Source organism: Babylonia areolata, chromosome 21 (assembly GCF_041734735.1).
Source record: "Babylonia areolata isolate BAREFJ2019XMU chromosome 21, ASM4173473v1, whole genome shotgun sequence".
In the NCBI taxonomy this organism is placed as follows: Eukaryota; Metazoa; Mollusca; class Gastropoda; order Neogastropoda; family Buccinidae; genus Babylonia; species Babylonia areolata.
In genome coordinates this window covers 37,745,360-37,772,442 of record NC_134896.1, presented here as the reverse complement: position 1 = coordinate 37,772,442, position 27,083 = coordinate 37,745,360, and the positions used below count along the sequence as shown (strand labels likewise).

Genomic DNA, 27,083 nt, shown 5'->3' with positions numbered 1-27,083 from the left:
ACCTCATCTGGTTTCTACCCAAACCTCATCTGCTTTCTCCCCAAACCTCATCTGGTTTCTACCCAAACCTCAGCACTGGGTTTCTCCTCAGCACTCATCTCTCCCCAAACCTGAGCACTGAGTTTCAAGCCAAACCTCACCTGGGTTTCTCCCCAAACCTCATCTGATTTCTCCCCAAACCTCATCTGGTTTCTACCCAAACCTCAGCACTGGGTTTCTCCTCAGCACTCATCTCTCCCCAAACCTCAGCACTGAGTTTCAAGCCAAACCTCACCTGGGTTTCTCCTGTGTGTTCATCTGTCGGATGATGTCATCCATCCACAGCTGCAGGTCATGGGCCATCAGCATGAAGCGGTAGAAGTCACTGGCATCGGCCAGGGTCATGCGACGTGTCTCCACCTGGATGTGAAGATTTCTCCATGCTTCCACCACTTCAGCTTCCCTGGCCTGGATTTCTGCAGCCTTGTTGCCAGCATAGCCTGCCTGCAGCCGCACTGACTCTGTCTGAATGGCTTCCACCTGCACATAGGTACAGCTCCCTTGAGTCACCTGTCCTCTGCTACACCACCTTTCAATTAGACACATCACTATACCTGTATTTTTGTATGGTGTCTATACACACACATACCCTTCCATTTAGACCTATCACAAAATCTGTCCACTGTGCACTGTGCATTGCTTTGTATGGCTTCCACACACACAGTGTCCTTTCATGCAACTATACCTGTTAAATGCATACTTTCTGTATGGCTTCCACACACACACACACACCCTTCCATTTAGAAACACCACTATACCTGTCCTTAGTGTACTGTTTTGTATGGCTTCCAAACACACGCACATACCCTGTCATTTAGACATATCTCTATACCTTTCCATTGTGTTTGTATGGTTTCCGCTCACACACACATGCCCTTCCATTAAGACACACTACTACACCTGACCACTGTGTATTGTTTTATAAGGATTCCAAACACACATACACTTCCATTTCAACACGCCACTATACCTGCTGTGTATTGTTTTGTATGGTTGCCGCACACGCACATGTCCTTCCAATTACACACACCACTACACCTATCCACTGCATATTGTTTTGTATGGCTTCCAGACATACACACACACACACACAAACATCCTTCCATTAAGACACAACACAATGATACCTGTCATGTACCATTATGTATGGCTTACACACACACACACACACACTTCCATCTAGACACACAACTAGACCTGTTTGTGTGTTGTACTGAATGGGTGAATTCTCATGAGTTCAAACAGTGTGATCACTCATGCAGTCAATACTAACGGACCAGCATATCATGTGATTCCATCTCACCTGTGTTCCCAATGTGATGAGGTCGTGTTCGAAATTGGCATGTTTTCTTTGAAGAGCTGCCACACTTTGTGCATCTCTTCCCAAGTCTTCTGGGATGTAGTTCTGTTTTTCCTGTACATCAGACAAAAATATTACATCACTTTTTTGCTTGCCAATTGTGTTAGTGGGCAACAACTTGCATGTTCATACCTATCTGTGAGTGAGCTGTTAAGTGTATGACCATTTTTCTCACTGCTTTTGGGGAGTGCATGTTGGATATGTTGGTGTTTCCATAACCCACTGAACACTGACAGGGCTGAAAGGGTAATTACAATAATGCATATGTATAAACATGAAGAGGATTAAGGCAATAGAATGTCTCCACATATGCTGACCAGGGAGATCAGAACATTTTCCACCTTAATCAAACAATACTGAACCCAGGACCCTCAGAATCACAGTACAACATTCTAATCAGCCGCCGATTACATCCAACTCATATGAGTAAATATTTGCAATTTGTTAATATCACATTAGTTCTCAAACCACATTAGTGATAGTTGTCTCTATATATCCCACATCACATTAGTTCTCAAACCACATTAGTGATAGTTCTGTCTCTATATATCCCAAACTCCCTGTAAGACCTCCCGTGTCCCTGTACTGCACCATCCCATTGCAGTTATCCTCCATTCCCTCCTTCTCCCCATACATACCCTTATCCCCATCAATAACAATTCTCCCATGTCCCAAAGTGTATTCATGCTCCAACTGTACTCTTGCACCCACAGACTGTAAAGAAATACTGCATACTGCAGTGTAGAACCCCCCACCCCCCCCGGATCAGGTGTGATCCTACATCCACAGACTGTAAAGAAGTACTGCTTTGTACAACCACACATCCCAGGTCAGGTGTACTCCTGTACCCGCAGGCTGTTAAGAACTACTGCTGAATTCAGCCAATCACCTCAGGTCTGGTGTACTCTTGCACCAACAGTGCACCCCTGTACCCCACAGTGCACTACCAAAAACCCATTGTACTCCTTCACCCACTGCCCCACAGTGTACTCCTGCACCAAAACCCCACAGTGTACTGCACCCATCATGTTCTTCACCAAAAATGCACTGACTGGAAAAAACTGAGGAACAGTTGCTGTGTGCCTGTCACATGCCCACAAGATCAGTTTGCCTATCACATTTCCCGAGGGCTGTGAGGCAACCAACCAGGTCTTAACTCCGTGCATGTCAAATGCATGCATGAAACTAAAAATCCAAAGCAACAGTAAGGAAAGAAAACAAAAAACCAACAACAACAAAAAAACCACAAGAACCACAGCGCTCACATAAATACGCTCCAGTGTGTCCTTGCACTCATACAAGAACTTGTGCAGTTCCCAGGAGGTCTGCAGCAGCTGTGTGCGGGTGTCAATCAGCTCCAACAAGTCTGCCCATGCCTCGTTCACATTGTCCTTCCACTCTGCGATGGTGGCAGAGTCCGAGTGGTCCAGGGCGATCAGCTGGTCGCAGATTTCGTTGGCTGAGGCGACACGCTCCTGGCCCATGCCTTCCGTGTCTCGGGCAAACTCCTTGAACTGCTCCTTCAGCATCTACAAGAAGAACAACATCGCTGTTCGTACAAACCAAAGTTACAATCAGTACAACCAAACAACCTCATTGCAAGTGCAACAAATGTCACCAAATCAAGTTACAATCAGTACAACCAAACAATGTCATCATTAAGTTATAACAAATGTCACCATCTACTCCACCAAAGTCACCATGAGTACAGGTGGAAGGACTTAAAAGCTTGGATACTTAGTAACGAAGACTCCAAACACTTGTGGAACACTCCACACAGAAACCAACATGCAAGCAAAATGGTGGACAAAGAGTGGAGATTGTTTTGTGAATGACATAGCAGCATCAAAAATATCATACAGATTTTGACCTGCTGTCAAAAGATCATGTGTAAATCACATCAATGAATCCAAATTATAATGTGCTCATCGTCGGGAAAAAAAAAAAGAGTTCCATAGTTTGTTTTTTTTTTGCTTGTATACTTGCATTATCAAACAAACACATGCTAAAACCAGCAGGTGTGCTCTGTTGGCTCATTCTTATGGCTGACAAAGCAGATTTCTGTTGAAATGAAACCCATGTGCTGGAATATTTCCATATGAGCTTGGCAATCATGTTCGCACTGATCAGTACTTCAAAGTTTTCATATCCCAAAACTGGTGCCCTGAAGACATCAGCTGAAGTCAAGGGACTGGTAGGTAACAAGTTAACATATCCCAACAAATTTTACCTCTGTATGTGTCAATTTTCAACTTTTTCCTGTCTTTTTCATGACTTAAACACTCTGTAACAAAAGAAGTGTACTGACCGACACGTGTTCATAGTCCTGCCCTGGGTCATTGGAACCAGCCACCAGGGACTTCTCGGCGATCCACTGCAGGAGGTCGTCAATCTCCCGGTGCAGTGTGTACAGTTTGAACACCTCCTCCAGCTTGCCTCGCCGCTCTCCTGCTAGGTCCTTCAGGCCTGCGTACAGCTTGTCCACCTGGGACTGGCGCACTGCCATCTGGTCACTGTCATCAGGTCACATCACACACATCAATATCATCACCCCATGGCTGATGTCATTCATGTCACTTCACAGCCATCAATATCATCACCTATGTTCCTTGCATCAACTGCATCTTGCAACAGTATACTTCATGTAAGACGTATTTTGTGAGAGTGACTGCCATGTGTAGTTGTACTCTGTGAGCCATATCTTTTTTTTTTAACAAGAAACAGACAAAAAAACCCACAAAAAACCAGCAGTGATATTTGTGTGTGTGTGCACGTGTGATAAAAACTTTTCATCAGTGCTGTCCTTTTTTCAAGGATGAATGACAAAATGTCAGAAAATGACGCATTAAGTTGGACATGTATGCCTAACCTGTGAAAATGGCTGCCACATGTCCTTGGTATCCAAACAGTGAGATCAGAGCTAATTAAGTCTTACCTTTCAGGGTGCTCTTCTTCAATCAGACGACGACTGCGTTCTCCAAGTTGTCGAACAACATCAGCGTAGTCCTCGACATTGTTTTCAAGGGTCTGGTGTTTCTTCATCATGTTCTGGGCTCCCAGCTCATCCTTCGCCCGGTCCTCTGCCATCATGTACAGCTCCTGCTCACTCATCCAGGCTTCAGCCTCCGCCGCGTCGAAATAGTACTGCACACATAATTCACATCATTACTGCTCACTCATCCAGGCTTCAGCTTCCTTAAAACAATGAAGGGCCTGTATACAAAACTTCAAAAGATGAACAAGAAAGAATTCAAGCTGTTCAGAAACAAAATCAACCTACTAAAATTTTGTGACAAAGAAATTTTTATGGACCAGTAAAATGACTAGGAACATGCACTGCTTCCTGACAATTTCTTGTGCCCTTCCATGAAAGAAGTTATTATTATAACTGGAATGTGGGGTGAGAACTGATTATTTTCCTTTCTTTAAGCAAACTTTCGTTTCGACAAACAGAGGTATTTCCAGCGAAAATAGCAAAATTAAAATTTACCATGAACAAGGACACACTCACAGAGATTTAGGGGCAACTGAAACAGGGTTATTTACCACTCAGTTTACACACATAAGCCAACGAACGACCCAAATCTGTCCCTTACTTGTTGTGCGATTTCCGAAAGTTTGAGGCGTTGGCTGCGAGCTTCTACAGCATCCTTGAGTTCCTGCCAGCGCTGCAGAAGGTCCTGCATGAGGGTGCGGAACTCCTCTGACTGGGGGTGCCCCTCATCCACCAACTCCTGGCCCACCTGCACCACTGACATGATGCGACTCTCGTGGTTCTCGATCTCCACCTGCAATGACTGAACACACAAAACACATATTACATACACAGTTCGTATATCCTGTCTCTCTCTACTGAAAAAATATTGTTAAGATCTTCATATTCTTTCTCTCTTTTTCTTTCTCTCTCTACTACACTGAACACAAACATACACCTCATGCATTGATTACATCTTCAGCCTCCCTGAGGGCCTTTCACCTGCTGAAAGTCACCCTGGGTTGAGATGCAACTATGGACATGCTCAGAGTAAAGAAAACAGAGCTTATTGAACATTCCCAGGAGACTCTACAGTTTTCTTCATTAACAAATTCTTCATGTCTGTCAGGAAAGTCATCTTCAGGTTTTTGTCCTTGTCCAAAAACAGCAAATATATAGGAAGAAAAATGACCCTTTCTAATGTAAGGCTGTGAGGGGTTTGAACGATGTGGCACCCAAGCACTCACATGGTTTTTCTTGATGAGGAGCTGCACGCTGAGCAGACTGTTGCCGTAGTTGGTGGCTGTGGCTCGGGGCATCATCTCCTGGATCCACAGTTTCTCGTCCTCCACGTCGCGCATGAACTGGTGGATGCGCTTCACCTTGTCCAGGGCGTTACGCCGCAGCATCAGAGGAGCCTGGATCTTGGCAAACCTGTTAGTACAGTCTGTGTCAGTCCCATCTGTTCGGCACCACACCTTTCCACACACACTGACCACACTCCTCCATAAACAATGACAACACCCCTCCACACCTACTGACCATATTCCTCCACAAACACTAACCACACCCCTCCACACCCACTGACCATATTCCTCCACAAACACTGACAACACCACACAACACCCACTGACCATATTCCTCCACAAAACACTGACGACACCACTCAACACCTACTAATGATATTCCTCCACAAACACTAACCACACCCCTCCACACCTATTAACCATATTCCTCCACAAACATTGACCACACCCCCTCCACAACCACTGACCATACTCTTCCACACACACTGACCACATCCCTCCACACCCACTGACAACATTCAACACGCACTGACCACACCCCACAAACACATGTTAAAACAGCAAACAGAAAATTTCAGACTAAATGGACAGACGTAGAGAAACATAACTGTATGTGAGAAAGACAAGTCATAGTACAGCATCAACTAAAGGCACGAGAGTGAACTGACCTCTCTGCAACCAGGGCTCTTCGTTTCTCGATCTCGTCCACCTTGTCCGGTTCAATGCGGCGCAGGTGGTCAGCCTGGCTCTCCAGGGCGCACACCTGCTGTTCCTTCATCTTCAGCTGGTTCTCCAGTTGCTGCAGCAGCACACAGCGTCATTGGTACCATTGTCACCACACTACCACACTTGTCACCACATACATACATACACAGATACACAGATACATCACACAGTCAGAGTGCAAGTTAGCCAAGCCATGAACTTGGTTGCCTGTGTGACAATGACACAAACATAGATACGTATACCACATACATGCCTACTATTACTCTTGTCATCACATTATCCAACTATCACCACACTGTAACATGTCACTGTAACATCCATCTTTATCATTACATTATCCATCTATGACCACACTATGACATATCATCATTATAACATCCATCTGTGTCATCACATTATCCAAATATCACCACACTATGACATGTCATCACATCTGTCTGTCTGCATGCTATCATCCATCTGTCGTCACACAATTATTCTTGTCACAGCATCATCCACCTTGTCACATGATCACTCTTGTCATCATATAATCCGTCTTGTCATCACACTTTCGCATTTGTCACCTCGTCATCCATGCATTTGCTCTCTCACCACAAAGTCTATCTGCCAAATATCACTCTCGTGATCACATCATCCATCTGTCATCACATTGTCACAATATGTCATCTCATCATCCATAGTATTGTTCTCTCATCACAACATCCCTCTCTCATCATCCACCAGCCCATTTTCACCCTTGTGATCTCTCGAAGAAACTGGTTCAGAATAGCCACAAATAGGAACTTTGTTCTGGGCAATCAGTCTGAGGACTTTTGTTTATAAACTGGTACCTCTTGCTCCATGCCCTTACTCATAGGAACAATGATCCAGATGTTCTCTCAAGCACACCCTTTGTTCCTTCAGCAGGTGATGACTGCTGCTTTCTAACAATTTTGACACAAAGCTTTTTCCACATCACTGTAATGACAACCAACCTTTCCTTGCCTTCCTCCCTACCCTCCAACATACATCAAGAACAAAATACAGAACACAAGCAACACAATACAATGCCCTCCTCCCTCTCAAAACAAACACACACACACGCACAAGCACACATACACACACACACATAAGCAGACTACTCACGTTCTGTTTCTGCACTTGCAAGTTGACGGTGGTGAGATCTTTGCCAAAGTCTTCTTCAGCAGTGATGATCTGTGACTCCAGGGCAGTGACCCAGCCATCAATGTCGTCACAGCTCTGCTCGTACAGGATGGAGCGGTTGGCATCGAACAGCTTCTCCCCCTTTTCCTTGGTGGTGGACTCCAGGTCATCCCACTGGCGATTGAGGTCAGCCAGCATGGGCTCTATCTGCTCCCTTGTCTCTGGCTTCTGCTGCATGATCTCCTCCGCTTCCTGACACATCGTTAGCACTCAGCATTGTCACTGTAATCACTTTACTGCACAGGCAGCAACATTTTCATCCCTTTACTGCACAGGCAGCAACATTTTCATCACTTTACTGCACAGGCAGCAACATTTTCATCACTTTACTGCACAAGCAGCAACATTTTCATCACTATACTGCACTGGCAGCAACATTTTCATCACTTTATTTCACTGGCAGCATCATTTTCATCACTTTACTTCACAAGCAGTATAACTTTCATCACTCTACTGCATAGAAAACATCACTTTCATCACTTTATTGCACCATATTTGCATCATTTTAAGTAAGTGTTACCATTCCTTTATCTGCAGGAAAGAGTCCTACACAACAGTGCAGATTTAAATGAATCTGTGTTTCTGCAGAAAACAAGTTACAAGATGAAAATACAGACTCAGAAAATAAATATCTATGGTTAGTAATTCTTAACCAGGATTAGAGAAGCAAAGCCTTCAAGCGATTCCTAGTGATCTCTAAACTAAACAGAAAGCCAGGGTAGGTGTGGGAAGGACCCCCTGTTCCCACTGGAAAATAGTGATTGTTACATTTAAATTTGCATAGAACAATTGACCCAAATACTTTTCTCAAACACAACATAACAGTCACAGACAAATTACAGACAGAAGAACTTGACAGGTTGAACCATATTCTACAAGCGGACAACATACAATGTTGTGGTACCTAATTAACAGATAGTGATGCATAACAAACAGAACACAAAGCAAGTTACAAACAGGAGATCAACGCCCAGTACAGACATGGTGGAACAACAGGTACCAACCTGCTGCACACGGTTAAGGCGATCCTTGTTGGCAGCAATCTCAGACTCAAAGGCCTGGTGTCTCATGTACTTGCTGTGCAGGTTCTTGGCATCCCGGTAGGTCTCATCTTGGGAGGCAGCCATCTTGTCCGCCAACCAGTCTCGCAGCTAGACAGCACACATCAACCGTCCTAGATTTCACACTTATTCTCACACCCATCATACCACCACATACTTTACACATCAACACTTCTGACAACTGCACAAGCTGACCCAAAAGTGTAACATGGAACATTCATAAATATATAAGGCATCTAAGATAATATGAACCATTAGCTACCATCAGTTAAACATGTCTGAGTTAACAGTCTGGAGTACAGTCCAGCAGCACAACATAGCACTAATGGATAATCAGTATGGGTACAGCTCCTCTATTTAAAAACACACACACACACACCAAAAAAACTACAGTCTTTTAGCCCTGCAATCACACTATCTGATGGTAACATTAACAGCTTTACACCAAACACACTACCATTTACATGAACTATCAATTCTTGACAGAAGGATGGAACAGTTTATCTATTCTACGCTTAAGAGCCAAAAAGAAGACAGAGAGAAGAGAGGAGGCAGAGACAGGCAGGCTCAAACCTCATCACACTCCTGCAAGAACTGCTGCAGAGTCAGCTGGTCTTTCAGACGATCCAACAGTTCATCTGCACGCTGACGGTTGGCATTCCGCCTGCACACACACGCACAAACGCATGCATGATCATTTATTGATTACCTAGATCAGATAGAAAACAATGTTAACTCAAAACCGTTATGACTCATGCAGGAATCCAAGTGAATTAACCACCCACATTACTGCATAAACAATGCAAAAAACAAAATGTAGGGACAAAACTTGTGCACACACACAAGAAATGCATGAAACAACAATTCAGACACAAACTGAAAAAACAACAAAGACATCAACACAAAAAAATGTAGGGACAGTATCAATATCAGTAGCTCAAGGAGGTGTCACTGTGTTCGGACAAATCCATATACGCTACACCACATCTGCCAAGCAGATGTCTGACCAGCAGTGTAACCCAACATGCTTAGTCAGGCCTTGAGAAAAAAAAAAGAAGAAGAAAAAGATGATAATAATAATAATAACAACAATAATAATGATGATGATAATAATAATAATAGTAATAATAATAATAATAACAATAGTAATACAAATACAAATTAACGTACATGAGCCCCGACACACACACACACACACACACTATCTCCCAAATTACCCTGCACCCCCCCACCCCCTCCCACACTCATTCCTAGGCTATGTATCGCAGCTTCCAAGGCACACCCACACACAAACACACACACACCAGTATGGACAAACACAGAAAAAATCCAATGCCGACACATATACTGACAATATTTCCACTTTGCTTGTGAAGCATTTTCATACTCTCCTGATCATTAAATTCAGTGTTGACTATAACATGATTCACTATGCCTTCTATTTCATATTTTGCTTCCATATACCTTATGAGCATGATAAACATTTGTCCATCACTAAGTTCATTCAGATTTTCCCAGAGGGTTCACTCTGATCTCTGTATTTTTTCTGCTGCAATGTGAGTTTCAGTTGTACTGATGGCAAAATCCCCCCTTTAAAATAAATGCGAAAAAAAAGAAAGAAATAAAAGAAAAGGATACAGCCATCAATTTGTATTCCTCTAGCCTTAATCATCCCCCAAACTAGGCACAATAAGAGAGGGAAAGGTGTCTCCCTGTCTGTACTAATACAGGCTTTAACTTACCTCTCATTGATGTTTTCAGCTTTCTTGTGAATCTTGTCAGAGGCAAAGTGGTTCTCATCCATCAGCCGGTTGGCAAACAGTAGCACAGCATTGATTTTCTCATCATTGGCATCCATGGTGGTAATGAACGCTTCGTGTCGCTTGATGGCATTCTCTGCTGCTTGTACTGAGTTCTGCACACCAACAACAGTCTGTGTTAGTAAGAACTCATGCCCCATACAAATAAATCTGTTCTAAGTATCTTGCACATGCCTCCCATAAATAGTACGTTGCCTGCACAAAGCTGCACACCAGCTCTTGGCATGATCAAGTCATGCACCACATGGATGACAGCCTTATATGAACTGGTTTGCACAGATGCAACAGCCCTGATTTTGAGAATATAATGAAAGATACCAAATGCCCATTGTTCTGCCAGACTACAACCTCTGACATGGAGGACACATACTGTTTGACAAAACATTACCATACTGCCTGGCATGACAAAGAGAACATATACTGTTTGTTTTCATGCCTGGAAAAAAAAAAACACATTCTGTTTGGCAGCTCAGTACTATACTGTCTAACAAGAACACATACTGTTTGACAACACAGAATTATTCTGCCTGACAATGAAAACATGTTTGACAACACAGCATTATTCTGCCTGACAATGAAAACACATGCTGCTGAACACAGCACATTATTTGACAAGAAAAACAAACATCACTTTCAAACACAGCACTCACAAACAATCTCTCTGAACAAAGACCATCAAAATCACTTTGTCCTGTCAACATAACAGATTATAAACAGTCTCTATCATCACAGACAACTATGTCACATAATAGATAATCAATTAATATAACTCATAACCCATCATCAAAACAGGAAATACTTCAATACAACTCACGAGTATCAAGATCAGCAATATACTGTTACTATATCCAGAAGCCCATTTTCATAGACAGACAACCATTTCAACATCTGACAATGAACATCAACTTTACTTTGGTGTTATTCTCTGGTCCATCAATGTCAGCCATCAATGTCAGTTATCTATTTCACCGGTCCATCAATATCAGTTATATAGTCACTGATCCATCAGCTTCAGTTATGTAATTCAGTGGTCCATCAATGTCAGCTATGTAATTCATCTATCAACATAATCATTAGTCACTTATCCATCAATGTTGGTTATGTAATTCATTGATCCATCAATGACAGTTATGTAATTCACTGGTCCATCAATGTCATTTATTTAATTCACCTAAAAACATAACTGTTTTCTATTGATCCATAAACATCAGTTATTTGATTAACTGTTCAAAAAACAGTTATGCAGTTCACTGGTTCATCAAGATCAGCTGTATAATCAAATGGTCCAACTTCTATGTAATTCACTGATCCATCAACGTGCACTTGCGTTATTCACTGGTCCATGAAAGTTACCAAATCCAAAACTGTCAGTCGTGTAATTCATTTATCCATCAATGTCAGTAATGTAATTAACTGGTCTATCAATGTCATTAATGTAATTCACTGATACATCAACTTCATTTATATCATTCAGCTTTCTTCGTCATCCTGCTCAACCCTGAAACATCCAGATTTCTGACGATGAGCTGAACTGCTCTGTTCAACAATGGTAATGGCTAACCAACTATATCCTGTACTGACAACAGACCAGACACTTCTGAGGTTGAGGTATCATGTCCACATCAGGGTGCTCTGTTAGCAGCTGATGATTGTTTTTTTTAGTTCATTTGTTGTTTGCTTTTTGTTGATGTTTTCAAGAAGGATGGGACTACTAAGATGGAAGAACTTTGCCATTAGTTACTATTGTTGACATAATGACTTTGTATGGACCTGTTGCAAAAGGCATTATTTGAAAAACTGATTATCAAGACTTGCAGGCTTGTATGAGCACCTAGGAACCCATCTCCTGACAATGGACACACACTACATATTGGACACGCATACATACCACTCCATATATGCCACATACTGAAAACAAACACTCCATGTAAACCAAAATACCACATATACAGAAGGTGCACTTCATGTACACCACACACATTCCATGTACAACAAGCCCACTGAAGACATACTTCATGTTAACCATATATACTGGTCACAGCACATACTCCCCCACATAGAGCATTCCCCGACGCATTAGCCCCATACTACAAATGCCACATTTTTTATACAAAATATTTCATGACACATTGACAAACTAGACAGAATCTGGTCCAGTTTTGACTGTTAATCAGTGCTGTGTACACTGAACTTAAGTCTACACAACAAAATCATGAACAAAATTCTCACCAAGCACAAAACCAGTACCTTCAAGCACAACAGTACAGAAAGAATACTGATATCATCAACATACAAATTTGTTAGATAACAAAACTACAACAGTACATGAAGAATAATGGTATCAACAGTATAAATGACTGTTAGCTGTTAGCATTCAGTCTGCTTCATTCCTGCATCCAGTGAACCAATGCTAGAATACAACCATGTACATGTGTTACTTTCCTAGGAAAAACCCAAGTAGAGTCTGTTACTCTCCTAAGATACAGCCAGGTGCAGCTTGCAACTTTCCCAGGATACAGCCAGGTACAGACTGTTACTTTCCAAGGATATAATACAGCCAAGTACAGCCTCTTACTTTCCCAGGATATAACCAAGTATATTCTGATTCTACCCTAGGATACATCCAGGTACACATGTTCCTTTAGATCCTTTCCTAGGATACAACCAGGCACAGACTGTTACTTTGCTAAGAAACAACCAGGTATGGCCCGTTACTTTCTTCGGATATGGCCAAATGCAGCCCATCACTTTCCTGGGGTACAGCAATGTGCAACTTGTTACCTTCTTAGGATACAGCCTCTTATTCTCCTATTAACAGTTTTGTGACAGTCTGTACCTGTCTGTTCTGTTATTGGGAACAGCAAAGTAAAATCTATTACTTTTGCAGGATACAGCTTGGCTGGGTACAGCCTCTTATAAAATTCCTTGAGCACAACAAGAACTGGCTGACATACTGTACTCATACATGTGCTCCGTGTTAACTGTGCATCCAGTTTCTCTTCAAGGCCAGGCAACAAATGAACTTGTTTCAGACACATCTCTTGTTCACTGGTACAACCCAGTACACTGTTGACCAACAGGGGTTGGCAGTGAACAGTGAACAGTCAAGGCACATTAACATTCTGCACGTCCGTGTATGCAGTCTGACAAGGATTAGCCACCAACAATCCAGAAATAGGACACCAGTCTGTGTATCTGTCTAGAGATGTCTGTGTGTGCAGTTTTGACATGGATAAGCTGTGAACAGTCAGGACACATCGCAACAATTTGCTGACATAACATTTGCAGTGCTTTTTTATTTTATTTTTTTTATAGAATTTTCTTGATGGCAAGCTGGGACAATATAAAGAATGCAAAGAAACAAACAAGTACAAAGTGATCATGAATGCCTACAAAAATAATGTATGCATGAACACAAAAAATGACTTGAACAGAAGCCCTGGCAACAAAGAGGGAAATGTAGAACAAGGAATTGTCACATGTAATTGAACCAACACAATGGAGCCAGATAAAAATGATGAACAAGGAATTGTCATGTCATTGAACAACACAAAAGGAATTGTCACATGTCACTGAACCAACACATAGGGAATTGTCACATACTGAACCAACACACAAACGGAGCCAGATAGAAAGTGCTGATGTGCACAATTTCCAGGAATTCTTTCTGGCTCTTTCCCAAAGCAAAGCAAGAAGCCACATTCAGGCAACTTCCACTTTCTCTCCTAAACAGTGACAGGACAAGGCAGACAATGAGCCATCCCTATTTCAATAAAAACAAATCTAAAGGGAAAAAAAAGAATTATCTGCCACTCAAAGCAAACACATGTAGCAAATTTATGGCAAGACTATGTAAAAAAAAAAAAAATGTAAAACAGACTGCTAATTAACTGAATACATCAATGCAAAGGAACTTGGGAAAGAATGCTGTTAAGTGATGCTGTCCTTGTCAACCAATGGAATGAAGGTCAATGATAGGTGAGACAGTCATGCCAGCAGGGGGTCATGCAGTATGTGTATGGCTTAGGCCATGGTGCCTGCTGCTACACAGCTATCAGCCTGGTCACAACCACAACCACAGTGTGTGCACGGCTCAAGTCTGACACTGCTAATGGATGTCACAAACCACAGGGCTATCACACCACCTTCCTTCCTCATCCACCCAGACCCATGGCATACTCTGCTGTCTACTGAAGGACAGTACTGACCGCAGCCTTCCATCATGATACAATGAGCACACTGATCACATGGTTTTCTCTCACATCATTGCAGAGAGTTACCAACTCTAGGCACCACCTCTATTTCTGTGGAGTTCCAACTCTACACACTGATCCTATGATCTCTGACAATAGTGTGGTTCCAGCACACCAACTACTCTGCTCTTGATAAGTGTTAAACCCCTTTTTTGATCTAAACCACCTCCACTGATTTGTAGGCAGATGTCACAGGCATTGTTAAACCCTTTAAGATCACAATCACATTCAATAATGTCACAAGTATTGTTACAACCCTTTTAGATCACAATGACCTTGACCAACTTGTAGGCTGATGTCATAGACGTTGCCGCAACCCTTTTTGATCACAGTATCATTCACTGACATGTAACCTGATGACACAGGCTTGTCACAACCCTTTTTGATCACAATGTACTGACCAACCTATTGGCAGATGTCACAGGCATTGTTACAACCCTTTTCGATCACAACCACCTTGACAAGACATGTAGGTAAATGTCACAGGCATTGTTACAACCCTTTTCGATCACAACCACCTTGACAAGACATGTAAGTAAATGTCACAGACATTGTTACAACCCCTTCCGATCACAACCACCTTGACTGACATGTAGGTAGATGTCACAGACATTGTTACAACCCCTTCCGATCACAACCACCTTCACTGACATGTAGGTAGATGTCACAGGCGTTGTTATAACCCTTTTCAATCTCAAACAACTTACCAAGTTGTAGGTAGATGCCACAGGTGTTGTTGTAACCCTTTTCAATCACAACCACCTTGACCAACTGGTAGGTAAATGTCACAGGCATAGTTACAACCCTTTTTGATCACAACCACCTTTAACAACTTGTAGGAAGATGTCACAGGCATTGTTACAATCCTTTTTGATCCACAACCACACTGACCAACCTGCAGGTAGATGTCACAGGCATTTACAACCCTTTTTGATTACAACCACCTTGACCTAATAGGTAGATGTCACAGGCATTGTTACAACCCTTTTCGATCACAACCACCTTCGATGGTAAGGAGATGCCACAGGCACCAACCAAGTAAATTCAGACTTGATCTCCTTAGACAGGTTATCCAATAAGGTGCAACAGCTTTTCCTCACAATAGTCCTGCATATAATTTATCCTTTTTTTGTGGGGGTGTGGGGGAGGGGAGGGCGTTCTGTTAGAAGGTAACAAGTATAAAATGATGAGAGATGAACTGCTATGGTGAGGAAGGAGTGGAGAGGACACAGGAGGCTGAATGACACACCCAGCCTGGTTGTGGTGTGACCAACAATGAAATGAAATGGAGGTGGAAGATAAAAGGGATGTGCCATGAGGATTCTACAGACATAATATGGCAGTGCAACAGGATACAGTGCCAATTACCTGCTTATCAAGAGCTCCCAGGGCACTCTGCGATAGCACACACACAGCACACACACATAGGTTAACGCCATGCACAGCAACTCCCTTCTCACATACACACTCATGCATGCAGCAACCCCACCTACCCATCCTGCACCCCCCCCCCCAACCCCACGCACACTCATATACACACGCATCAATACATGCATGCACACATACACACAATGTCAACAAACTCAGATTGTGTCCAGAAATTTAAAAAAAAATTATCACACACACACACACACACACACACACACAGAGTGTCATCAACACATCCATGGAACTAGGCTGTTGGGAAACAACAAGTTATCATTCAACATGTCTCCCCAACATCTTACTACAAAACCACTCCTGACATCTGATACAAATTCAAGTCAGTCTTTGACAATGACCGTCTCTGAACAATGTATTTTGTACACCTTCAACTGTTTTTCATCTCTGATGATATACGCCACTACAACTCACTCTGACAAATTAACATTTTTCACCTCTGAATACACATTCAGCTACTGTCATCGAAACAATAGATTTAAATTTTCATACACATTATATTTCTATGACAAAACTAGCCTGGATGAAAAACACTGAAAAAAACAAAAGAGGAAAAAATCATGCAGTTATTCTGTATCTCTTACCTAATTCAGATGTTCACCCATATATAAATACACAAACAGACCCATCTCTTTGCCTTACTCTGTAGATTTACCTCAACCATTCAACCAGAATCTCACAACTGAACCACACTCTTGACTCCTTGAAGTGCCCCCCCCCCCCACCTCACCTATATGACCCATACCCTGCAAGACTGATGACCTTCTTTTTTTTACTTTTTTTTTTTCTAATACTGACTTCATGAACAGGATGAAGCTGGCCAGCCAGCTGGATAAAAAAACCAAAGAACCCCAACAACAACCAAACAAACCACAAACTACAAGACAGTCACAGATCTCTCAAACCTTGCCAATATGCACTGTATCAACAACTGACACACACAAAGACACACACACACACACACACACACACACAATAACAGTAGGACATGTGCTATGTTTCTGTCTGCCCACCAACCCTCCCTTGGGAGCTGCCAGGAGAGGAGAGGACTGTGTGAGGGGAGGGAGGGAGGGAGGGGTGACAGAGGGGAAGGTGGGGAACAGGTCACCATAGAGTGACAGGTAATGCTCTGTGAGGACTTGAAACACACCGGGAATCAACTTCAGAAAGGAGAACACACGATGTGATGTGCCAGACAGCAGTGACACAGACTCTATATACATTCTGTGATGTGATACACAGTAGTGACACAGACATGAACACATAACACTGTGATGTGGTACACAGTAGTGACACAGACATGAACACAGTGTGATATGGTACACAGTAGTGACACAGACATGAACACACAGTGTGATGTGGTATACAGTACCAACACAGTAGTGACACAGACATGTACACACTGTGTGATGTGGTACACAGTGGTAACACACATATGATGTACACAATGCGTAATGTCGTACACAGTAGTGACACACACATGTACACACTGTGTGATATGGTACACATGAGTGACAGACATGTACAGTGTGACGTGGTACACAGTAGTAACACAGACATGTACACACTGTGTGATGTGGTACACAGTAGTTACACAGACATGTACACACAGTGTGATGTGGTACACAGTAGTGACACAGACATGTACACACAGTGTGATGTGGTACACAGTAGTGACACAGATATGAATACAGTGTGATGTGGTACACAGTAGTGACAGACATGTACATGCACAGTGTGATGTGGTACACAGCAGTGACACAGATATGTAGTGTGATGTGGTACTCATGAGTGAGACAAACATGTACACACTGTGTGATGTGGTACACAGCAGTGACAGACATGTACACATGGTGATGTGGTACACAGTAGTGACACAGACATGTACACAGTGTGATGTGGTACACAGTAGTAATACAGACACATACACAATGTGTGATGTGGCACACAGTAGTGACACAGACATATACACACTGTGTAATGTGATACACAGAAGTAATACAGGCATGTACACACTGTGTGATGTGGTACACAGGAATGACATGTACACGCAGTGTGTGATGAGACCAACAGTAGTGACACAGACATGTACACACACAGAGTGATGTGGCAGACAAGACATACAGTGACATGACATAATGACATACGGTGACATGACAATGTATTCAGTAGACTGTATAGAACATCACAGGAAGTGTAATGGTGCAGTGTGTTCAGTAGACTGTAGAAAACAGCACAGGATGTAAGATGGTGCAGTGTTCAGTAGACTGTAGAGAACGGCTCAGGACATGTGATGGTGCAGTGTGTTCAATGGACTGTAGAGAACAGCACGGGATGTAAGATCGTGCAATGTTCAGTAGACTGTAGAGAACGGCTCAGGACGTGTGATGGTGCAGTGTGTTCAGTAGACTGTAGAGAACAGCACAGGATGTAAGATGGTGCAGTGTGTTCAGTAGACTGTAGAGAACAGCACAGGATGTAAGATGGTGCAGTGTGTTCAGTAGACTGTAGAGAACAGCACAGGATGTCATGGTGCAGCGAATTTAGTAGACTGAAGAGAACAGCTCAGGGTGTGTGATGGTGCAGTGTTTGATAGACTGTAGAGAACAGCTCAGGATGTGTGATGGTGCAGTGTTTGATAGACTGTAGAGAACAGCAAAAGGTATGTGATGGTGCAGTGTGTTCAGTAGACTGTAGAGAACAGCTCAGGATGTGTAATGGTGCAGCATGTTCAGTAGACTGTAGAGAATAGTACTGATGTATGTTGGTGCAGTGTGATCAGTAGACTGTAAAGAACAGCTCAGGATGTGTGTTGATGCAGTTTTCAGTAGACTGTAGAGAACAGCACAAGATGTGTGAGGGTGCAGTATGGACAAATGTGAACAGATGACTTATACAGAACAGCACAAGGTGTGTACTGGTGTCATGACAGACTGTCAAATGCAAAACCTTAAAAAAAAAAAATGCAATGACCAGGACAATCCAGCCCATCTGACTACAGTGAGAACCAAAGAGGGAGGGACAGTGTGGAAACAGAGGGGCAATGACCTGTGAAAGAAGACCAATGAAGACAGAACACTGACCTGGACAGTCCAGTCTGTGTGTGTAAGGGGGTGTGGGGGGTGGGAGGGCATCTTGGGGAAAGAGGGCAGAAGCCAGGGGGCAGGCAGGGTATAGTGTGTGGCTGCACAACGCCCACACAGTCACACATTGTCACATCACTCACCGGTACGTCTTCTTTGGAGAGGAAGTTCTCCTGCTGGTTCAGCAACACTTCTGCTTGTTTGGCATCCCGCAACAGCATCTGGCACACACACAGTCATCCATGGGTGAACTGATGTCTGTTCTCAAATATCTATACAAATATACATATATATATATATATATATATCTTCATAAACAGCACATATGCGCATGCATACATTACATGCACACATCACATGCAGGTACACACACACTCATACATTCAAAGATTTGAACACTCCCAGGTGCTTGCTTGCGGACTCCCACTCTCAATCACACACACACACACTCACGAGCCCACACACTAGCACACACCTGGTGTATTAGCCACAAACCATCTCTTTTGACATCACTGAGAATGCATAATAAACAGCTTTTTCTCCTGTAAACCAAAGAACAACAGACCCACCACTGACACTACCGTTGTCCGTCTGGTCTCTGAAGAAAACCAGCCAGTAAGTGCAGCACCACTACAGCACTGGGGCATGGCGGGAAAGAGAGAGATAAGTGAAAGGGACACCACTCACCTGCTGACTGAGGCTCTGAGACAGAAGTTGCTGTCTGTTCTCCCACATCTGTAACAGCTCATTCCAGCCACTGTCCAGGGCTTGTAAACGCTGAAACATACATCACCTGCCACTGATGCATACATCACACCTTCTGAATCTCTCACTCCTGGTATGACACTAGTAATAAGAATAAAGCATCATCACAAATATTGAGAGAAAAAAATCATCACAAGTTCTTTGGCCTTTCATGCCCTGTTCTCATGGTGACCCGTTTTGATTTCCACCCCATTTCACTGCTTGTGATGAATTGCCACAGTCGTCAGTGTCAGCAAATTCATGGGAGATTGTTGTTGGAAAGATGTGGTGCCAGTCTCCTCTCCTGGTGTGATGCTCAATCAGTCTGGTTCCACAACTAAGCGATTGTCTGTGGGCTTACTAGATGGTGTCCTGCTATGTTGAATCAAAACAGACACTTCTGGACACCAACAAAATGACTCTGCAGCAGTGCAGGATCTTCCCCTGGCAGCCAAATAACAAAAGTTCCTGTGCATAACTAGCGCTTGGACTGCGACAGATGAACTGTGTATGGGGGGATAAGGATGAACAGCATGGGGATAAAGTTACTGAAATGGTGTGGATGATAGGGCAGCCAAAGAAAGAAAGCAAATTAACAAAAAAAGAAACGGAAACTTTAAATTCACATATTGGTATTTCATTTGGTAGTAAATATCACTAAACCTTTGTTATTCAACACTTTCTAACCTGTAGATCATCCTGACCCAATTGTACTGACCTGTCTGAGGAACATATACTGTGGGTCGTCCTGGCCTTCTGTCACCTTGTCCCCAAATTCTTTGATCTTGGCGTACTCTGGTGCGTAAGTGTCAATCTCATCTCGCAGCTGCTGGTGCTGGTTGAGCAGGCGTTCAGCATCAGCCAGACTGTTGGGAATGTCCTCAGAGGCCACAGTGGTCTGCGTGCGGGCCAGCCACTGCTGGAAGTGGTCCAGGCTGCCCAGGAAGCGCTGCAGTTCTCCAGCCTCGCCAAGCTTCTCATCACGCTCTTTGAGCTGTCATCACAAACACCCCATCACGTGACACATGACATGGCACAACACATCACCATTCCTGTCACAATGTGTGCACACCTCAACATGTATGTGTGTTATCACAGCACTGTATGGTCTGTTTGCACCTCAACGTGTCTTTGTGTTATCATAACATTGTGTGGACTGTACACACCTCAATATGTTTATGAGTTATTGTAGTGCTATGTGACAACTATACACACCCCAACATGTCTTATCTGTGAATATACACTTTTCAGTAAGTCTGTGTGTTATAAAAGCACCATGTGACGACTGTACACATTTCAAAATATCAGTGCTGTCTGTGTGATTTCTGTACACACCTCAACATACCTGTGTGTTAACACTATGTATTCACTGTATGCACCTTCACGTCTGTTTTATCTGTGTGATGAGTGTACACTTCTGAGTATGTCTGTTATCACAACACTATGTGATGACTGTACACCTCAGTATGCCTGTGTAATCTATGTGATGACTACACATCTTAATTCTTCTACTTCTTCGTTTGTGGGCTGCAACTCCCACATTCACTCGTATGTACACAAGTGGGCTTTTACATGTATACCGTTTTTATCCTGCCAACACACATCTTAATATGTCTCTGTGTTATCAGAGCACTATGTGATGACTATACACACCTCAACATGCCTGTGCTATCTGTGTGATGACTGTACACACCTCACCATATATGTGCGTTATTACAGCAATACATGATGACTACTCACCTAAACATATATGTGCATTATCACAGCACTATGTGACGACTACACATCTCAACATGTATTGTTACCTGACACACAGTGACAGCAATAATCAGAGCCATCGGCACAGAATGCAAGAATGGACAACAAGCCTGCAGTGTGCACAGATCTATGTCTACAAACGAAAATCAAGTTCACTGAAAACAAGTAGCACACTTGAGTCAAGATACTTATATCATCATCAGTGTAAAAGATGTATGCCAGTAACTGACCATGTCTTTGAGATCCATCCAGACATTGTTGATCTCAGAAATCTTCTCACGGATTGCCTGAGCTTCCTCTGGTTTCTCTCCTTCCAGGCGTTCAGCTTCGTTCTGCAGGGACTCCAGCTGTAGCACACATACCCATGCATTACTATTATTACTGATGCTCATATAGTACCTATCTTTGGTCAGAGACCAAATTCTTAGCACTTCACAAACACAGAATCATTTTCACAACAGGCCACCTACCTGGGTTGAACCTACTGACAGCTGTTTTTAGGTGCTCATCATATGTTTCCTGCATCATTCAGTCTGGCTTTAAACATGTGCAACATACTCATATATATCAGAGTGGACTTTTCTTCAGAACTTTGCCAAGGACAACCCTTTTGTTGCAGTCGGTTCTTTAACATGCACGAAGTGCATGCTGCAGATGGGGTTTGGTGTATCGTCTCATCTGAATGACTAGCATCCAGACCACCACTACATCATCACCCCATCAGCTGTGATATATCATGTTTCTCTCTTTGTCACATACACATAAAATCCACCCATGCGCAGCCAGTCTTCCCACTGAGCAGTATACTATATTGGACAATCAATATTGTCACCGAAACAAGGATGAAAGTGACCAAGTCACCAAAATCCAGAAAATGAGTTTGCCCATGTTCCCAATCCAAAAAGCACTTCAATAGAATAAAATCCTCAACAAGAAATGGGAGCATGAGAATTCTGCTACTGTTGGAACCATCCAGGTTTAGAACTCTGTGCCAGGGCTGTACTCTTTGTTTAGTTTATGATACATCCAAGTGTCAGCAGTACTGGTCAGGAGATCTGAGCAACCATCCTCATGAAGCATCCGTGAAATGGATGATCGACTGTCTGATCCCAGTCTTCCTATTTGAACCCACAGCTCACACATCTGTGAGTGAGAACCAGCCACAGAGACATACAGCTGGCAGGGCTCAAATAACTTTCACAAACCATTGCGAAGTTTCAAATAAGTCAGGATGCTTCTGTGGCCTCACCTTGGCCTGAATAGCAGCAAGGTCACGTTCCATTGTGCTCAGTCGTCGCTGCAAGGTCATGACCCCTGCAAGGTCATTGCCAAGTTCATCTGTGGATTCGATTAACTTGGCCTTCTCATGGATCCATCCCTGCAAACAAAATTGTTAAGTCACATAAACAACTTGATAACATTTATGAGTGTGCAACATCAGTACACTAGTTATGCAATAAAAATATAATCTACTTTTGAGACTACACCATTAAGTGTGCATGCATGTCATGATGAGGGGCTGAAGGGGTATTTGAGATAGCACTGAGGGGGTTGAGGGTGAGGGGGACTTTTTTTTTTTGCAATGAAAATTGTTTAAAGTCTTAGAATGGATACAGATGTCAGTTTTATCTGGGATCTTGTACTGGGTTTTCACTGGCTCATTGAATGAGGAATCGACAATACAGGATGATCAGGTTGTTTTATGTATCTACGTTATGCCTTTACTGTGTCAAAGGGTGGGAGAGGGGAATCATCTTTTTATATGCGTATTGTGACACAGAGAGAGAGAGAGTGTGCGTGCATGCGTGCGTGTGTGTGTGTGTGAGTGTGTGAGTGAGTGAGTGAGTGAGCAAACACACACACACACACACATGCATGGATGTCGAGACGGGAGGGTGAAAAATGTAGAGGACTGAAAGAGAAAGGGGCAACAGAAAGAAGTGGAAGCCAGCTGTTGCACCAGGTGTGGCAACACTCACAATGGTTTCATTGCACTCGATGTTGAAGTTCTGGAATCCATGAGCCACGGTGATGTCATCTCTCTTCTGATCCACCATTTCACGCAGATTGTTCCACCTGCACCGAACATTCTTATCATGATCTCACCCTAAAACATCCTTCACGATGTTTACAACCTTACCTCCTCCTACCAGTTGTTCCATAAAACAAAGACAAGACCACTACCACTACACTGTTGTTCTTTCCAAAAAGTAATGATGTTGACCACCTATCAAACACACAGCATTTGTTCTTTCCTATTAATGAAGGACACACACCCCATATTCTGTGAATAAAGGAACACATCTCATTCCCCCTGACCCCCCATAAATCACACACACATACTCCATCACCCCATAAATCAAAGACACACACCACTTTCCCCCAATAAATCAGACACACACACACCCCTTCCACCCATAAATCAGATACACACACCCCTTCCCCCCATAAATCAGACACACACCCCATTTCCTGTATAAATCAGACACTTCCCATTCCGCCCATAAATCAGACACTCCCTATCCCCCCCATAAATCAAAGATACACACCCCATTCCCCATATAAATCAAAGACACACACCCCAATTCCCCCCATAAATCAAAGACACAAGCACCCCATTTCACTCATAAATCAGACACACAACCCATTCCCTGTATAAATCAAAGACACACACCATTTCACCCTTAAATCAGAAACACAACCCATTTCACCCATAAATCAAAGAAACACCCCATTCCCCCTATAAATAAAAGACACGCACACCATTCCCCCTATAAATCAAAGAAACACACCCCATTTCACCCAAAAATCAGACACACACCCCACACACCCTATAAATCCAAGACACACACTCCATTCCCCCTATCAATCAAAGACACACACCCCATCACCCCTGTAAATAAAAAAACACACCCAATTCCCCCCTTAAATCAAAGACACACACCCCATCCCCCTATAAATAAAAGACACACACTCCATTCTTCCTATCAATCAAAGACACACACACCATTCCCCCTATAAATCAAAGAAACACACCCCATTTCACCCATAAATCAGACACACACCCCACACACCCAATAAATCCAAGACATTCCCCCTATCAATCAAAGACACACACACCATCACCCCTGTAAATAAAAAAAAACACACCCCATTTCACCCATAAATCAGACACACACCCCATCCACCCTATAAATCAAAGACACACACTCCATTCCCCCTATCAATGAAAGACACACACCCCATCACCCCTATGAATAAAAAAAACCCCCACCCCATTTCACCCATAAATCAGACACACATCCCATTCCCCCTATAAATCAAACACACCCCCATTCCCCCTATAAATCAAAGGCACACACCCCTTTCCTGCCATAAATCAAAGACACACACCCAATTCCCCCTTTAAATCAAAGACACACACTCCACTTCCCCCTAAATCAAAGACAAACATCCCATCCCCCCCCCTACCCCCCCAATTCAAAGACACACACCCCATTACCCATAAATCAAAGACATACACCCTATTCCCCCATAAATCACACACACACACACACAACCATTCCCCCACTCATCCCTCCCACCCACCCCCAAAAATCAAAGATGCACACCCCTTTCTCAGAGACTGTAAGGGAGAGAGACAGAGCGAGAAGAAAGGGGGAGAGCACTGACGTTTGGTTGAGCTGGTTCTGTCGCTGGACGACCTCGGCAGCGTTGGGATGCTCCACCTGCAGCAGCTGCCGTGCCAGCTGGTTGACCACGGCCACCTTCGAGGCTGTGGCGTTCATCTCGTGGTCAAAGCTGTCGAAGCGGTGCTTCATGATGGCCAGCTCTTCCACGTCATCCGTCACCACAATGGTGGTCAGGAACTTCTCCTGAAACATACATCCGAACATATGCATGTGCTCGTCCAGCTCAAGTGCTTCTTAATTAAACATACCTCTAACATACACATGCATAGCTATCAAGGTACCCACAGCATGGCCACTCGCAGGTACTGTTAAATATCACAAACACACGTATATGCTCACACACACACACAACTTGAACTCCAACAATTTTAATTTACAACATATTATAAAAACAATAACATGAAACATTTTTCATTCAGACATATTGCAGAAAAAATTCAGAAAAATATACCAAACTACTGACAGATAATGATCATTGAATATGTCAATATCTCCTTACTTGATGACCAGAATAATCCCATAGTCCTAATATTCAATGAACTTTCCACAAACAGAATCAAGCCACAGTCCCCAGCTTAATGAGCCTCAATGAAGTCATCACTGGTGCTTCTGCTCCACAAGGAACAAGACATACTGATATAACTACAAATCCAAAAGCTGTCAAAAAGAAGGGGGGGGGGGGGGGGGGGGGGAGGATAGTAAAGGCAGGCTGGAGAGCTGTTCGCTGACCTTTTCATCAATCCATGTCTCCACACCGTCGGACTCGTTGAAGAGTTTGTACAGGGACAGGGCGTCGATGAGGCGCTGCTTTCGCAGCTTGGCCAGGTCCAGCAGGTCTTGGTAGCGCTTGTCAATGCTGGACAGACGACTCTGCACATCGGGCGACTCCCGGTCCTGCAACACACACACACACACACACACACACCTTCTTGGTACAAAACACTCTCCAAATCCTTCAACATACTGCACAAGCGGTTTCCCTCAGTTCATGCGTAGTCAAAAGCACTACCAACTTCTACAATAATTAAAGTGCTTTTTGCTTCACAATCAAGCCTGTAATAATAAAATACATCAATTCAACATCACTACTAACTTCTATGATATGCAATGTGTGCTTTATCTCATGACCAAGCCTGTAATAAAATTTTAAAAAAATAATTATAAAAAAAATCATGATTCATTCTTGCAACAGACCAGCACAAACCTCTACTTCCCATCACCCCCACAAACTCTCTCTGTATCACACAGCTTACTTCTACAACGCACACCATCTCTATCACACACAGAAAGTGGCCTGTACATTCAAACAGTCCTACACTATAACTCAGCCAGTGAAATGTATACTTTAACAGTTCTACAACACAGACAGTGGCCTGTACATTAAAACAGTTCAAAAACTCAGTCAGCAGCCTCAGCATTCAGAGTCCTACAATACAGTGGCCTGAACATTGTGTGAGTGGTGAATGTGTGCACATGTGCGCAACAGGATGCGCTCACCTGTTCTCCCAGACTGGCAGCCTGTTCATGCAGAGCCTCGATGGCTGTCTGGTAGTTCTTCAGCTCCTCTGTCACTTCCTGCACACAGCACAGACATGCATTGCTCTTCTCACTCTTCACGTCAGG

General features: G+C 43.2%; 1 protein-coding gene across 7 annotated transcripts in view; it reads right to left on the bottom strand.

Moving 5' to 3' along the window:
• LOC143296420 (spectrin beta chain-like) overlaps positions 1 to 27,083 on the bottom strand; it is an 88,164-nt gene that overhangs the window by 20,620 nt on the left and 40,461 nt on the right. For 6 of the 7 annotated variants that reach the window (XM_076608320.1, XM_076608324.1, XM_076608327.1 and 3 more), the window contains 22 exons: positions 26,958 to 27,035; positions 26,190 to 26,354; positions 25,441 to 25,643; positions 23,748 to 23,844; positions 23,018 to 23,146; positions 21,999 to 22,115; positions 20,729 to 21,004; positions 19,954 to 20,043; positions 19,410 to 19,487; positions 16,112 to 16,138; positions 10,413 to 10,585; positions 9,244 to 9,334; positions 8,614 to 8,760; positions 7,532 to 7,801; positions 6,349 to 6,479; positions 5,621 to 5,807; positions 4,996 to 5,196; positions 4,335 to 4,543; positions 3,708 to 3,912; positions 2,665 to 2,928; positions 1,343 to 1,453; positions 275 to 519 (listed from right to left, as the gene is read on the bottom strand). In XM_076608320.1, the coding sequence (XP_076464435.1) occupies positions 275 to 519; positions 1,343 to 1,453; positions 2,665 to 2,928; positions 3,708 to 3,912; positions 4,335 to 4,543; positions 4,996 to 5,196; positions 5,621 to 5,807; positions 6,349 to 6,479; positions 7,532 to 7,801; positions 8,614 to 8,760; positions 9,244 to 9,334; positions 10,413 to 10,585; positions 16,112 to 16,138; positions 19,410 to 19,487; positions 19,954 to 20,043; positions 20,729 to 21,004; positions 21,999 to 22,115; positions 23,018 to 23,146; positions 23,748 to 23,844; positions 25,441 to 25,643; positions 26,190 to 26,354; positions 26,958 to 27,035 (3,494 nt within the window). The remainder of the gene's footprint in view (positions 1 to 274; positions 520 to 1,342; positions 1,454 to 2,664; positions 2,929 to 3,707; positions 3,913 to 4,334; positions 4,544 to 4,995; positions 5,197 to 5,620; positions 5,808 to 6,348; positions 6,480 to 7,531; positions 7,802 to 8,613; positions 8,761 to 9,243; positions 9,335 to 10,412; positions 10,586 to 16,111; positions 16,139 to 19,409; positions 19,488 to 19,953; positions 20,044 to 20,728; positions 21,005 to 21,998; positions 22,116 to 23,017; positions 23,147 to 23,747; positions 23,845 to 25,440; positions 25,644 to 26,189; positions 26,355 to 26,957; positions 27,036 to 27,083) is intronic. The other variant, XM_076608322.1, reaches the window with a different exon arrangement.